At 38.6% G+C, this 17209-nt stretch overlaps 1 protein-coding gene across 2 annotated transcripts in view; it reads left to right on the top strand.

Moving 5' to 3' along the window:
* Positions 1 to 17209, top strand: part of LOC131803073 (uncharacterized) — a 104256-nt gene that overhangs the window by 19034 nt on the left and 68013 nt on the right. The window contains exons 11-12 of one of the 2 annotated variants that reach the window (XM_059124001.1): positions 1351 to 1454; positions 1518 to 1710. The exons of the other annotated variant lie outside the window; for it this stretch is intronic. Of the exons in view, the coding sequence (XP_058979984.1) occupies positions 1351 to 1454; positions 1518 to 1587 (174 nt within the window). The 3' untranslated portion in view covers positions 1588 to 1710. Of the gene's footprint in view, positions 1 to 1350; positions 1455 to 1517; positions 1711 to 17209 lie in introns of those variants that run through there. 2 annotated transcript variants of the gene reach the window in all.

Genomic DNA, 17209 nt, shown 5'->3' with positions numbered 1-17209 from the left:
ATTTGTGCTTGCATAGTGTACGAGTACATATAGTGCATTTTTGAGGAATTCAATTGCTTATAAAAGTCACAGAGTTATTTCTAGGCTTTGCATGTTGCTCTTGCACCGAAAATTACTGAAGCTTAGTTTAAAAAATTTTTATCGAAAGCGGTACAACATTTACGATTTCATATGACACGACTGAACGTTTTGTTGAGTTCCTCTTCTGGTTTGCAAAGTTTTCAGCATCAACTAATCTGTCTAAATCGTTTCATATTGGCGAGTATTAGGAAATCGTATTATTGAATTGCAAATGTCAATACAAATTGCAACGACTGCACCATTGTGAACGAAATAGATGGGGGTGGATTCCAATGACGGTATTGACACTAATGGTTGACTACATCGATGAGCGCATTAGTTTAGTGCTATTCATACCTGCCTGATAGACTTCTAGAGACTTTTTCTCTTATATCGTTGGATCTACTTCTCTAGATCATGCATGTCCCTCCTGACACCCCTGAAAGGGGTTTGGGTAGCTCCAGTGGTAATATCCAAGGAGGTACTGAACTCTCATCTGCTGACTTACGGCATTCTCATTTCCGCAGTATATGTGTTGAAGATTGTGGCTGGAGAATGCGGCAAGCTCCGCGATATAAATGTTCCACCTGAAATTGCGTGTAATGCTGAAGGAAACCAAGTCAATAACATCCTCATTTACCAGAATGTGGAGCAATTAATCCGCTCTGTCAACGCTGATTCCCTCCGGTCGTTAGCTACGACGCAATGTCACAATTTAAAAATACCCTAGTACCAGACAGTTATCTCCTTCCATAAGCGGGCTAAAGTCGGGCAAATAAAGTGTTTCATAACTATTAACCAGCGGAATCTACCGATTGAGCACCTCTACCTCGGCAGTATCACACAACATACATTACATGGACAAAACTTTAATGATCTTAATTGAGTGGCCGCCCCTGCATGTACTCGGCTCGAAGAAATCCCAACGGATTTTTTCAAGCATTATGTACATGAGACGAACGAAATAAGTTTAGTTCCGCATTTTTCGAAATCTGGTTCTGTCGATATATCTGAAAAATATTCCGTTCACAATCAGTTGCTGGTTGAACCGAACTTCAGCGATATTGAGACATTTTTCTTCTTCCGAATTGAAATATCCCCGCAAATACTCCAAATGGGAGGGCGTGTGGCTCGTGACGTGTGGACAGGTTCGAGGTACAATCACATTATGATGGGATTTAAATGTCAGTTCTAAATATTGCCGTTCAATTGCAGTGGCTGTACTAGGTTAAGCTTTTATACAAATATATGTACTTGTCAGTATGTAACGTTAAATCTTTTTTAATATAGAAAATCCCCGACAGAATTTTGATAAAACAGACCCATCTGCTTGAGGCCTTCAATTCAACTAGACCTTCACTCAGCAAGTCTGACGTCGAGCGGTATCAGAAAACGTAAGTTCGAGATTCACCATGTGAACGAAGTTGTCATATAAATTTTCTTTGCTCTATTTTCAGCTATGCCAGGTTTACTAACAAGGAAAAGTCTTCCCGAGATTTTGTCTCAAAACGCGCCACTCTGGCCTGAATAATCTACAAGACAAAGATCAACACATAATCTATGAAAAGAAGAAAAGAGGATATTTTGTTACATTTTCAATAAAGTTCAATAAGTACCTGGTGACTGGTTTATTTAGTTTTTCCCTTTAAATTTTATCTTTTCATTTCACTGTCGAACTTTTGGAATTTTTTGTTTTCCTCGACGTTAATTTAGTTATGTTTTGACTAGAAAACTGTATAGGAATGCCTTGTTAAGTGTGCTTTGCCTTTTCGACGTCATATCTCCAATTTGAGGAATGTTGATGTGGAACACAATGAGATTGGCCAACACATGGGGTAAGTGCACGATTCAGATTTGGAGATCATGGAAACCAACATGAATTGCATCTTTTGCACGACACTCATCTTTGCTCAACACTTTCCATCCAATACTTAGCCAAGTTGAAGACATTATCCCCATTGAAATTCCATTAGTTTCGCATTTGCTGTCACTCTCTGGGTCGTCTTTTTCATACCCATCGATTGTCTGCCATTTCCGAACATCATTCCAATATTAATCTGCACTGTTCGCTGCATGTAATCATCTTTTCACATCATGCATCTCAATATACATATATTACTTAATTGGGCGTAAAGAATTTTAAATGGAAAAATAATCATTCTCGTTTCTGGTTAAGCATTTGCAGAGGTGGTTGTGGGAATCAGAATCATTTTTCCACCGAGGACAGCATGGCTTGCTGCCCGGCTTTACGAGAAAGCAAACACGGGCGTAGAGAGACAGACGTTTTCGCTTTGGGCTGCAGGAGCATAAGTACAAGGTGGAAATTTCAATTAACTCACATTCCCCATTATTCTGTGGGCTTAGGGCTGTCCGTCCTGCTGCCATACGTTGCTGTGACACTGTTACATAGCTGCGGAGCTTACACAAAGGTGAACTTTGTATTATGCTCCATTGCAGATAATGAGTTGTTGTTTTTGTTTCGAATTTAAGGATGAAGCTCGGTGATTGGGGGGAAAGGGAACATGGGCCCAACTTAGCCTGAGTTGGTATTTGTTTTTGTCGAATGCGCCAAGTCGAGCAGTTTATGTTCGAGGCCTCTACTCCAAATTTTTCCTTTCTTATATTTGTACTTCTTTTTTCTATTATTTAATTTTTGAATTTTTATAGCAGACGAAACTAGCAAAGGGCACTTACTCAACTTCAATTTCATGAAAAAGAAAAAGTAGAAGACATAATTACCGAAAGTACAACTCGTTCAAGTGGCTGGTTGGCTGATGGAAATTGTTTTGCATCCCTATTTTGAATACGCACAAATGCTAATTATTCTTCGAAAAGCTTATCCAAAAGTTTATGATGTAAAGGCTGCAGATTGTTGCAAATGTTGTTGAGGGAAATTCAATCAACGCCCTTGCGGTGCACAGTGCTGCGCGACCATATAAAGGGGGTCGGTATCGAAGAAATTGAGATCGAATTGAAATTTTATATGCGCATCAAATCTGCTGAAGAATCAAGTTTTAATAACAAAAGCTGGGGTCTTACTCTAACCGTCACTATATCGCTGCAATTTAAACAAGCTGCGAGAACTTTGTCCAAGGTGTCTGCACAACATTGATTCGACTAGACTTAAATTCAAACAACAAATTGTAGTTACATTGGGCGATTGTTCAGTGCATAAACTCATACATGAAGGATGCGTTTTAGAGGTCGGATTGTTTTACTAGAATAATAAATATTTGTAATTTGTAATGCTGTATACCTTTAGATAAAAGAAACATAACTCTAATTACATTTTGGTCAATTGGTGTAATTCTTAAATCGGGTGAAACATTGCTTTTGTGTCCGTAGTCGTCACCACTTGACTTGTTCGTTGGCATGACATGTTCCCATTGACCTGCATATAAATGAAATAACTAAACAAATAAGTACTTCGCTTTTTAATGCTTTCAAGTCCATGCCGACCTAAGGACCGCTGTTATCCCCTAGTCAGCAGGTCAGCCGTACTCGCGTTAAAGGTGGATAAACACTCAAGATTCATTTTATTTGTGAATAAAAATCATATTTTTAAACTATTTGTTGGTTGTTTATAATGTCCAGAATGCATGTTTTCGGTCCACATGTCGACTTTGAGAAAATAAATTTTTGCAGGAGACGGCATCAACAAAAACAAAAAAAAAACTGAATAATGATAAATGTTTTGAAATAATATTCCTTTGACAGTTCTTTAATATTTTGAAAATACCCTGTTGAAAATTTGTAAAGTTAAACATTGGTACGACTCCTTTAAATTTACGCCTCCATTGTTGCTTTCTTAAGTACGAGTACATGCATTGCCTAGCTGGCGATGAAGGACCCCCACTGACAAAGTGTAATTTGTGTAATCGAATATTCAACGAAATTGTTCCCTAAAATAGGTGGTAACATCTTCGAAATTAAAATTAGTTATAAAAAATCTAATTTATTGGAGTATTAAGACATGCCTGGCTTTTACAAAGGGCAGGACAACTGATATTTGTCTTTTTGAAGTAGACGTGTCGACAACTGCAAAGTCAACAAGGAAAAACTTATATCTTGTTTATTTTCTGCTTCCTTATTGCTGTTTATACCCTACACCACACCATGATGCAGAGCATAATGTCTTTGTGCATTTGTTTGTAACGTGTAAACGGAAACGAGATAGATCCATAGTTCCGTTTGATGATTTTCATTGAATCACATTTGCACAGTTCGTTTGCATGGCCCAAGGATCAGCCCTATTGAAATTGATAATAATCGGTCCAAAGTTAGATGTAGTTCTTCATACATATATCTTCATCCGATTTCACCTTCATTGTGCACCAAATGGGTAATTTATGCTAACGTCAGATATTGAAAATCGGTTCAGATGTAGCGTTAGTCCTAACATAACAATGGTATTTGGTACAAGATATCGGATATAGCTTAAAATTATCTTTTCCAAATTTTTTGGAGATCGGAATTTAGCTTATTTGGTGAAAATCGATGCAGACAACATGCACTCTGTAGCAGTGATATTTGGTACGAGGGGTCACAACAGCATGCAAATTGTTCCAGATATTACTTCCATGTAATTCCGAATTCAAGCCACTCTTAAGACGTAAATAACCATAATTGTTGGTCTGATCAATACAAAGGTTTATTTGATACGGGTACTTCATAGCGGTGTGGGGTGGTAGTAAAATGTGTATGTGGTAGTAAAACACAACTCTGACTCAAGGTGGACACAGGTCGCTGCTGACGCATTTTTCTAGTATTTGTGCCCATTTTATCAGATATCATTACCTTTTTTTTAGGTGACCTATATTCAGTCATGCTCCCAAAACGTCATTGACATTGCATATGGTTGCGGGTTCTACTAGCTACATTTTCTAATTCCAACGTGGATCCCCAACTTTTGATAATTATGTTCTGTTGAGTTCTGCGAAATCCATTTAATTACCCAAATATAGTTCAAAACATAGATGCCTCCTTTGCAACGCCTTCCCTCTCTCTATTTATTGTCGGTTGGTCAAAAACCCATGCATAGAATCAATAGAATAACAATGCTTATTGATTGCTCGTCGGAGGAACAAACGGGTCTTTGGGATAAACATATTTTATAAATGCCATTGCTCTCGTCCTCAATCACAGCACAGCACAGCACAGCACAGCACACTGTGATCTCAGACAAAACTGACTTCGCGACATGGTGTCTGCTGGTGGCAATGTAGTGCGGCTTGCAAGGAAAACGGAAATATAATCGCTACTTTTACAAGTTCTGCTATTTCCGTTTGCTATCTCGGGCGAGAGCATAGATACCGAAGTTGTTGAAAGTTTTAGAAAACACAGGAACTTTATCCGTTTGTATCGTCACCGACCCGACAACTAAATTAACTGCTGTTTACGAAACTTGTGGTTTGGTGAACAGCAATGGGGGAGGCAAAGGCCTCGAATAAAAATTGGCTTGCATAATTCGCGGTGCACGGATTGCAAAGCTGTTTAAATCTCGTCTTAATTAAGCCCCATCCAATCCAGCAACTTGATGAATTGTGAAGTGGAATTGCACCAATTTTGGATGCGAGTTTCCACAGCTTCAGACCCAGCTTGAGCTGGCCGAAGTTTGTTCCAATGTGTCGTCAAACCGCCACAAGCGAGGGGGCGTTCATTACGTTATCCTCAAAGTGTGTGACTTTGGCTGTCAGGAATTGCATGGTCCTCTGATATTCGTAAAGACATCAGCATCGAGTGGTCGAAATTCACCAATTGATTTACTCGCTTATGAATCTTTTAATAATTCCATGGAAATGGCATTAGGCATTCGGCTGTGGACAAGTTCAATCACAGCACGACTGGGGGCATACTGCGAACGTGCAGTGGATGATAACAACAACAACAACACTGGCAGGAACGTGTATATAACCGACAAAGGGCGTTAACTGAATGACAAACGTGCTGCCTGTCAACGCATCGATTGTGCCTCTGCCCGTGTTCCTCGTGGCGTTTGAACCCCCACATTCTTGTCAAACGCTTCAATAAAAACACAAAGGAAAACAATCGAAAAAGCTAAAACAAATTGTTACCACTTTCAATGGCATTGTCAACGCCACGGAAGAATGTGGGTGTGAGCCATTCGCACTGGCAGCTTCTTTTCGAGGGGATTTGGCTCTCTTTGATTCATTTGTTTATTTTTATATCCTTTTTCTGGGAATTTGTTTTGCAAAACACGGCTCCTGCTTCATCAAGTATTCTAAAATCCCATTGTGTGCGAAATAAGATTTTAAGCATATTATGATTGAATGCACGTAGTGAATGTGTTTCCTTCGGGCATATCCTTTGTCTGGCGAATCCACTATTGGAAACTGTATTGTGTTGTCTTCGGAATTCATTAAAAAGAAAACGGCTTGCAAAAAAAAAAAAAAAAATGCAAATCTAGCTTAGGAGCAGGGCATAGTGGTCTTTAAGGAAACCTCAACTTTTGCCGAAGCTCACTAAGCGGCATTAAAATAATGTAAAAGCTTTCTTCTATTATGCCTCGGTGTCAGAATTTAGTTAGACATTTTCGCATTGCATGTTGTATAAAAAGCTAGTAACTTCTTAACACTTTTACTCATTGCTTATTTTACAAAAACTGCAGTTATTCCTTTTGTTGTTGCGGAATATTCTATCAGTTGATTGCATAAGTCTGGCTTGGCTGATGATCACATTACTCTTTGAAACTGACAGCTTTGGATTATTTTGCAATTTTTTAATATGAAGACTTGGACGAAAAGCAAGCTCTTTAAGTTTCGAATATTCTCAAGTAAATAAGATCCATGCTCAGTTCTTCCCTTTCCCATGATAGTATAACTTAAGGAGAGCTTGGGTAGTTCTGGAGTTTAATTCGCATATGCACTGCTTTCCAAAAAACGACCCTTGTAGGCCATTGCCTGATGTGACGTTTAAGCAGTGGTGGAACGCGTCTCATAGTCTCTCTGTCCTTCCGTTCTCTACAAATGTAAGATCTTTAAGCTCACCTCAAAAGAGAAATAAACAAAATTTCTTAACATTTTCCCATCGGCCGCTGTAGAATTGTTGCTGAGAATGTTTTCCCAACATGAATTTGCAGACTCTCAAATTAAGAAAGCAGCGTCATACAATCATATGTTTGCATTTTTTTTTTCTAAATTATACACTTGACAACATCCAATTGTCAAAATGTATATTTAGGAACCTATTGTACAAATCCGAGATGGGAACCTGTTTTCAAAGAAGTTTGAAAGGTTAATTACGGAAAAATACAGAGCTGGATATTATTTTTTAAAACGAGGTTACCTGGACTTAATTGTAACATGCTATCTATTGTACAACTATCAAATTTCCTTCACTTGCTCACATTTTCTGGGTTATCGAAGAACCTTTTGGAATAAATTATTTCGAAATATTAGATTTTCATTCAGTTCTACCACGATTTCTACCTTATCGTTCAAACTTTTGAATGGATTGACCTAGGTGAAATCTTGCTTATAATCATATTTTGTCTGTAACTTTTATAAGATTGAAAATGGGATATTTCAGTCAAGGTTTTTACCTGCACGAACCAAAAAAAAAATTGTTGTCACCCTATTTTAATATTTTGAAGGCTTTGGACTTGTTTCCGAATTGAATAGGTCAAAGACATAGAAGTATAAAGATGGGACAAGACAAAGTCAAGAAAAGGGCACCCTGTGAAAATACCTCTGTTGTTATGATATCGTAACAACATAGTAAACAATGTTAAGCGATTTAAACCGCTAAGACAATATGCAATTAACTGAGAAAGTCTATGGAGTAGAATTTTGAAACCCAATTCTTGGATTTTTTAAACCTTTGTTTGTCTTTTTTTCTTTAAATGTTTTTTTTTTTAGTCTTTACCATTTTAGGTCTTTGGAATAGGCTGTAATTAGGTATTTATAGTTCTCATTGAGAATGTCAACTTTGGTCCGCGAATATTTCAAAATCTGTAACAGTTGTCCCCTCACGATTCTAATTTTATGATTACGCTTTTGATCGGAATTAGCCACAATCTGACATTGGGCTCTTAATTGGATACATAATCAGGTGACCTCCATTTAAAATCTTCGAAAAATATATATATTATTATGGAGTATATTAGGTGTTTTTGAAACGAGTGCATTTCATCGGGATGATGAAGGTTTCGGGTTATTCTCTTTTCGGATAATCGGGGCCCACTAATAGATATCATTTCTAAGTCTACGACAAAAAACATGCCTCAATTTCCACTCACAACAAATATAGTTACAAACACACACACACGCACAACGTCTTTTTGTTGGCAATAGAACCGTTAAATTTGTTTTGGCTCTAAGCCTTTTTTTGGCTTTTGGAAGCTGCTGATTGCGGACACGTGCATCATAATTATTTTATTAGGGATTGACGCATTGTTTATGTCAATTGTTGACTTGGCGACTACCATTGCATGGTGCGCAGCGATTGTAGATGCTAATGCTCGCTCGCTCGCCCGCCGTGTGTCGGTGTGTGCGAAAGGGGGTTGGATGGTGTGCCATTGGACAGGGGCCGGAGAAGCCGAGAAATAAAGAAAAACAAACGTAAATAAAACGCCTTTGCAATTTGTCGGCTTTGTGTGCCACAATCAGCACGGCTATTATGTGCGCGGGGCAAAGGGAATGGGACTGTATGACTGACTGCCTGCCTCGGTGTCTGCTGGAATAGAATAGAAAGGCAGGGCGTTTGGAGGGCTGGTGCGAAGGAATAACTCCTCGTTCTGGCTGGCTATATGGGTTTGTTGGCCACTGCAAGTGGAACGCCCAAACAATCGCTCTTAATAGCGATGGACACATCAACACATTTTGAATAATTTCGTTGCATTATTTCGTCATAAAAAAGCGTTTAAATTGCATTAGAAGTTCGTGTGACGCCGGTTTCCGCACAAAGCTGCTGGTGGCATTTGTTTGTCATCGTCACCGTCGCCAATGCCGTCATTGTTATTGGATCGGTCTCCAATTCAATTCAGCCAAACAATTGGCAATAATTTTCGCGGTTATTGTTGTCGTCCTGAGAGAGTTGTTCGTGTTGGCTATTCCGAAGGGGCGCGCGAGGCTGGAGTTTAGGCTTTGCAGATTCAAATTTAGTTGTGATAAATGGAAATCCATAATTTGCTGACGGCACTCGGAGGCAATAAAATTCAGATTTTCCATATAATTTATGTAAGTTAATCACATTTAATGACCATTAGGTGGTGTTGGTTGGTGTTGTTTGTTTGTTTGTCTTTCAAAGATTGTAAAGCTGTTGGCTGGCAGATGGCGGGGATGACGACTCTTGGCTGGTGCTGACGCTGCCCCGAGTGAACGCCGAGCATATTTGTATGCGTATGGGTGCGAGCTGTCGAGAGGAGAGGAAAGGAACATTGTTGATGTTGATGTTGTTGTGGCAACGCTTTGCCCTGCCCTGCCCATTATGAACACCATTGTGGCAAGATAAAGAACGGAAATTAGTACGATAGCAGGATGTTAAACGTGCAGCACCAGCAAGAAAACGCTTGCTTCGAACGAGTACATAAAAAAGAAATATAATGAAATGTTCTTTTGCATGTGCCCCGGCCCTCCGATACGTCAAGAAGTGAACCCCAGAAGACCTTAATAAAGGAACGGAAACAAAATACAATGCGCAAAGCATTCTAATGCTGGTGTCCTTTTGCTCACACGCTGTCGTGCCTCCCCGAACACTTCCTCCACATTGCGGCTTACAAGGGAGCTAGGAATGTCAACTCGAAATCAGCAGCGCAGCATCCTCTTTGCCACCAGTGTTACTTGATTACGTTTCTCTTTTGGAGAATAAATCTGTTTTTGTTTTCCGTCCCGGGCCTCCCACCCGTCCATGCGCCGCTCGCTGCACCACCAGCAGCATCATCCAAATCACGAGTCAGGTCACAGCCTATTTGGTGGATTATAAAAAGTTTACTTTTTCAATCTGACATTTTGCCAGGTCCCAACAAAGGTCCTAATTGCGACCGAATGAGGCCAAGATCAAGACAGTCGCTTCAAATGGATACAAAGTACTTATGGCAACAATAAAAATTAATCAGACCCCCACCCCACCACCTGCCTTTGCGACCCACAAAACTCAATTTGCAATTAAAAGGGAATAAGGCGAAATAAGAAAACAAATGACAATAAAATGGAAGTGGCTGCGAGTCTTTCGAGCTATGCAAAACCACCAAATTAGCTCTGATAGAAATGCTGATGGTTATTAGCATTCATTTGTGTTCATCTTTTTGTCCCGAAATATTATTAGATTCCCCGCTGCTTGGAACGGAATTGGCTACAATGTAAGCCGTTTAAAAAGGAAAACAGTTCGCACTCCTCTGCGCTCATAAAAGCTGTAGCGGGGGCTTAGAAGTATTAAATCACCCGCCATTGTCTGCCGGCACTACATTAATTTTTATTATTATTATTAGGATGGCTGTTTGTTACGGCTTTACATTATCCGGCTTCTCTGCGTTCGCATGGTTTGTCCGTCTATGCAAGAACCTCCCGATTGGCGCAGGACACACTGCTGTGAAAACTACAAGGTAACTCCATCTTGATGAGGATCGTGGCGGAGTTCCGTGTCTACATAGAAACCACACTTGCCGTTACGAAGAGGATGTAGGCCTTTAAAAAAGCTACGTACATGCAATTGGGAGGGAATTCGTTCCCTAAAAACACTCAAAGCTGCCATTGTAGTGGCGTATTTTGAATACAGTCAAATGGATCATAGGGTGTCTCGCGAGCATATGTGGTATTTTTTTCTTAACTTTTATAAGCCCATTTTTGGGCATAAAATGAATCCAGTCAGGTTGCAGCGTATTGCACGATCATTTATGGCTAGGCTGCAAGTAACGATTTGTTTATATTTTCGCTCTCCATTATGGCGATATGTTTGCGTTTCCTTATTCGGAAAGACAGTTAGATGATGAGTTAGAAGACACCCACGAGGTTCGCTTCCAGTACGAATGCATGAGGTTTTACTAGAAAGACTCTATAGTGGTGCGGATGATAGCGGAGATTCGTGTGAAAAAGAGGCAGGCCTATATATAAGCTACGTACATGTAATTGGGAAGAATTTCGTCCTCTTTAATTTCTCAGCTGTACAATTCTCAGTCGAATGAATAATAGTGTGTCTCGTGAGCCGATTCCGTCGTTTTCATAATTTTTGTAAAATATTTGTCATGCAACTTATTGCATGATAATTTATGACCACAAAATTATACATGACACAACTTCAATACCTTTCCCCGGACTGCTTGGATTGCGTCAATGCAGGGAAACGATGAGGAATAGCAAACAATGCGAATATAATATCAATTCGGTTTAATGGTTTATTAGTAAATGCTAAAGTAAGGTCCAGGTCGTAGCAGAACAATGGAGCCAGATTGGTCGAAAAGTATTTTAGAAGAGAGGCACAGAATGGTCTCGCAAGAAGTACGCTTAAAATTGTGCCTGCTCTCTTTTATGGCGATATGTTTATGTTTCCGTCATCAGCCAAGACAATTAAAATCATAAATAGGGTTGCAGAGAGGGAATTTATACGACGTGTAAGACACCAACGAGGTTCGTGGGTGTCCAATATAATGCATGAGACTTTACAAGAAAAGGCAACTAACAAAACTCGGACATGCTAATGGTCACAAGTTTCACAAAAACTGGGTCTGCGACACCGGCTTTGAGTTAGAAATGTTAACTCATTCCCTGCGACGGTCTCATTTGGTACCACCTTCAGTCATATTTATCTTCAATGTGATGATTCCATAAGGGTCATATTTAGGGTCATAGAATCAGCAGGCTATGAAACTTCAAATAAAAGAACGAAAGCAAATGCTTCCGCGCAAAGTAAAGAAATGTGTTTGGACTGTTGAGCATGCTATTTGCGACAACAAATCTTCTAAATATTATGATACTCCTGTTATGGAGACTGTGGTCCACTTCGGTAGGTTGACAGTCCCTGTAACAGCCGTTTTGACACTTCTTTTGAAGTGCGAGTCAGAATTTCAGCACTCGAATTAAAACATTGACGTCATCCTGGAAAAGACATGTTGTTGTTGTTGTTGTCAAAGTAAAGTGTACGACAAATATCTATATATTTATACTAAGAGCGAAAGTCCGAAATCCGGGTCGAATTTATGCAAGATTTTCGTGTGTAGTTCTGCCAAACAGAACAACATTTTGAGAGGCGCACTCTAATGTACAGATGTTCAGCATCAGAGGCGTGAACATCGTCTTATTCGCATTCGTATGTGTGTGTGTGTGTGCTCCGGCATGTGCACGCCATTGTGAGTGTAAGTTATACAAATGGCATTTGGAAATTGTTGTTTGTGCTTATCTGGGAAGAACACACGCCATATCTTTGCATTTAAAATCCCGGCATTGTTACTGGAATGTGCACGCGGTTTCTGTTACTTGCTCCATTTTAACACTAACACACACCGACACATACTCTGACTGACATACGAATATGCTAGGCGTTAAGGTCCCCGTGGAGCTGGGAGAGCTGTTAAAGTCGACAGTAAGGTGGGGGACTTGGTCTTTGGAAATGGCCAGTTCTTTTGGTGTCTCTCTAGGTAATTTTCCGCCCCCTTTAACTATCTGTAATTATCAGCTTAAATTGATTTGTGAATCATCTTGGAACGCCAGGCATACTTATATAATGTCACTTAGTGTGACCAACCGATTAAATGATGATTTCAAGTCCAAAAATAATCTAACCGAACAGTTTGGGAAGAATGTTGTAAGTTATGTTTATAAAATATATAACTTTCTACACCAACAAAAGTTCAGTCGAAATTTGCCTGGAGACAGTCCTCTTTGATCAGCGTCTATGTTTGATCAACGAGGATTTTGAATTCTTATTAAAAAGACGACTCCTTGGGAGGCACCAAATCAATCTGACTGGCACAAAGATTAATGGATACTTTCAGTGGTACAAATGGATGTCAATAATATTTATGCGTTTATCTGTTCTCGTTTCCTTTGGAGATTTTTGATAAATATTTTCATTCAGACGATTGTCTAATTTACCCCCTATGTGTGCGCTCATATGTATGTAAGTCAGAGGAACTGAAAGCGATATTATGGGATTTGGTTATTTCTAGTAGATCTGGAGGAGCCCATGCACGGAATATGTGTATGTATGTATGCATGTGTGTGTGTCAGATCGTCCATTTAAGCCTCGCAATTTCGAAACTTTCTATTCTTCCTTATTGAAGCAGGCCAGTGAGCGAACGGTCCTCCTTTTTGTTTCATTGTCCTTGTTTATTGTTTGCATTATTCGTCCATGCATTCGCAGGATAAAAAGAAATAATAGTTGATGGTCTGTTACTGAAATGGCGGCTCTCCACGTCCAATGGCGGCAAAAACAGCATTTTCATGCATGCAAAGCGCATTTCGCGGCTCTAATTGCTTCTTTGTGTCCGGCAATTATGCATGAACGGGTTTTTGTGTAATTGGTCCTTTGTGTTGCAGCCGACAATATAAAATGTATTTAATGTTTTCGCTGGCACTGCATTTGTTTAATTAATTGTGTCCATTGATATGGATTTCTCGTCTTTTATGAATGCACTGGGTTGTTTTCGGGGGTGGAGAAGCAGCATGCCCGCACTTCCTGAGTTGACGGGCACCGGGCGATTGGTTATTGACTTGGCGCACTTGGCGTGGTAGCGAAATAGTTTTGGAATTTTGAAATATGTTACTATTAATACTTTTTGCTAGAAAGCTGTCCGTTCTCTTGCTCAATTAACCGTGGTAGGATAACAAGTTAAGCCTTTCAGGCCACCTATTACCAGGGTGAGATATAAAAACTGCAACTAAGTCAAACGCCATAATATTTAAATTTTTTAATTTTAATGAATGATAGCAAAAAAATGTCGGAAATAGCATCAAATTTTAGAATAAGTTTAGATTTTTTCGAATTGGCCACCTTTGGCACGAATTATGGCCTTCAAACGGCCAATGAAACCGTCACACGCTGCCCGAATGTTGCTCTGCGGTATTTTGTATTGAATTTATAAAGGCCGACAAACCGTTCTGTTCGATTTAAAGTTTATTAACAGAATAGAATATGAAAAACAGAAATACAATTTTCATTACATTAAACAAAATTCAAAACCTACTAAGGATGAAATTTAACAAGTGAATGTATTCAAAGTATAATCCAATACTCCTCCTCATTCACTTTAAATTGCATTTCTCGCGTAAAGTTACATGTTTAGGTGCTGTTAGTGGTTTCGTTAATATATCGGCAATCATCTCCTCCGTTGGACAATATGTGCATCTAATTATTCCTTTCTTGACTAGGTCTTTTGTTAATTTATATTTTGTATCGATGTGTTTAGTTCGAAAAGAAAATTTGTCATCATTTACTAGACGCAAACAGCTTTGGTTGTCATTATAAATAAGAGTTGGTTCATTAATAGGATAATGAATTTCTTCTAATAGTTGCCTTAACCACTTTGCGTCTTTAGAAGCTTCAGATAATGAAATAAATTCAGCCTCGCATGTCGATGTTGCCACAATTGATTGTTTCTGGCAAGACCATCCTATCGTACCTCCATTATAAAAGTAAATTCTACCACTATTAGATTTCCTTTCGGTTCTTTCTTCTGCCCAATTTGCATCAGCATATCCAACAAGACTTTGTTCATTTTCATCATTGCTCAAATTAAGTTTTAACTGTGAAGTAGACTTAAGATATTTCAGAACCCTTTTACATTGAGACCAATCCTCCATTGTAGGGTTGGCAACCTTCTGAGCCAATATATTTACTGCAGCTGAAATGTCTGGTCGAGAATTGACAGAAATATATAAAAGTTGTCCAATTAATTTTCTATACTTCATATTTGTTTCAAGAAGTGTTGAATCTTCTGATTTTCCGTAACTAACATCCATTGGTGTTTTTACATTTTTAGAGTCCTGCATACCATATTCGTTTACAACTTTTCCAATATACGAAGATTGAAAGAGTTGAAAATTTCCTTTGTAATCTTGTGTTATTTCGATTCCCAGATAATGTTTAATTTTTCCTAAATTAACTATAGTGAAATTCTTTGACAAAGTATTACCAATATAATTCATCTGCGTCGATGTATTGCATGCTACAATTATGTCATCAACATAAACAAGAATGTAGCTCAATTTCCCAGAAATATTACCATAGTAGAAACATAAATCATTTATACACTGTTTGAAACCCATTTTTTCAAGCGCTTCGTGTAAAACCATATTCCATGATCTAGCAGCCTGCTTGAGGCCATATATACTTTTCTTCAATAGACAAACCTGCTCATTGTTATCTTGAAATCCTGGAGGTTGTTGCATAAAAATGGTTTCAGACAGCTTACCATTTAAAAATGCAGTCTTTACATCAAAATGATTAACCATCATTTTTTCTTTTCCAGCAATTGACAGCAGAATTCGAAACGAGGTATGTGTTGCAACAGGTGCAAAAACTTCATCGTAATCTACGCCGAATTTTTGAGAAAATCCTTGAGCAACGAGTCGGGCTTTAAATCTATTTACTTGTCCATCAACATCACGTTTCACTTTATATACCCATTTACTTCCGATTGCTGTTCTACCTTCGGGTAAACTGACAAGTTCCCATGTTTGATTTGCCTGTAGAGATTCTAGTTCATCTTGCATAGCTTCCAACCACTGCGCACGCTCGGTACTGTTAATTGCATCGTGGTATGATTTCGGTTCTCTAATTTCATTCGCTGACCATATTTCTTCAATTAGTCTTTTCGGTGCAGAACCTTTGTTGCATCTTTTGGATGTTCTAATATGTTGCTCACAAATATTGCTGTCTTGTGTTGAGTTAGTGCTTTCTTCATTTGGAATATTTATTGAATTTTCCTCTATATTATTTTCATCCGGTAAATTATTTCGGCCCTCAATTGGAATATTGATTGTATTTTCTTTTACTGAATTATTTTCGGGTATCTCCTCCTCAATCAATAATTCCTTAATCCTTGGATTTAAAGAAATGGAAACATTTTCAGCATCTATCTTGATAAAATCTGTGAATATCACATCGCGACTAATAACAACCTTCTTAGCATATTGATCATAACAACGAAAAGCCTTTGACTTCTCATCATAACCAAGGAAAATCATTTCGGTTGCTTTGCTGTCAAGTTTACGCCTTTTTTCAGTCGGAATATGTACAAAACATTTAGATCCAAAAACGTGAAACTTATCTACACTTGGTTTTATTCCGTACCATAGTTCATATGGAGTAGCATTGGTTGTTCTGGTTAAAACTCTGTTTTGTATAAAATTTGCTGTTGCAACTGCTTCTCCCCAAAATGTGTATGGTAAATCTGCCTCTGATAACATACACCTTGCCATTTCTATTAAAGTCCTATTCTTTCGTTCCGCCTTTCCATTCTGTTGTGGGGAATAGGGAGCAGTGAGTTGGTTTTCAATACCCTCACACTTGAGATAATCTTCGAATGCTTTTCCTGTGTATTCTCCACCTCTATCAGATCGAATTTTCTTAGGAATCTTACCGAATTTAGTACGACACAACATTACAAAATCTTTGAATGTCTGCAAAACTTCCGACTTTTGTGATATTAATCTTATTACAGTGAACCTAGAGAAATCATCTATAAATGTCACTATGAACCTTTTTCCAGATGGTGTAGTGGTTTGCATTGGACCGCATACGTCACTATGGATTAATTCCAAGGGAGCTGTAGATTTCGTCATTGATTGCCTTGGAAATGACAAGCGAGTCATTTTGCCTTTAACACAACTTTCGCAAATTTCCTTTATACCACAACCCACAATGTTTAAACCTTCAACCAATTTCTCATTACACATTTTTCTAATTGCTTCTGGATCACGGTGTCCAAGCCTCCGATGCCATTGATGTATGCAATTCTCGTTGTGCTGCAATACTGCATGAACAAAATCTGGTTGTCGCAAAATATACATTTCACCGTCAATATCCGCAATTCCGATATTATTATTTCCAGAATTTATGCAGCAATTATTATCTTTAAATGCAACGTTGTAGCCAGATTTCGTTAGTTGCCTTACCGAGAGAATGTTACCAACTAAACAAGGAGCATATAGTACCTCTCTTAACGTTATTTTATGTTGGTTACCAAATTCATCAT

The sequence above is a fragment of the Musca domestica genome, unplaced genomic scaffold, assembly GCF_030504385.1.
Source record: "Musca domestica strain aabys unplaced genomic scaffold, Musca_domestica.polishedcontigs.V.1.1 27, whole genome shotgun sequence".
NCBI lineage: Eukaryota > Metazoa > Arthropoda > Insecta > Diptera > Muscidae > Musca > Musca domestica.
The sequence above is the reverse complement of the archived record's forward strand: the minus strand, read 5'-3'. Positions and strand labels throughout refer to the sequence as shown.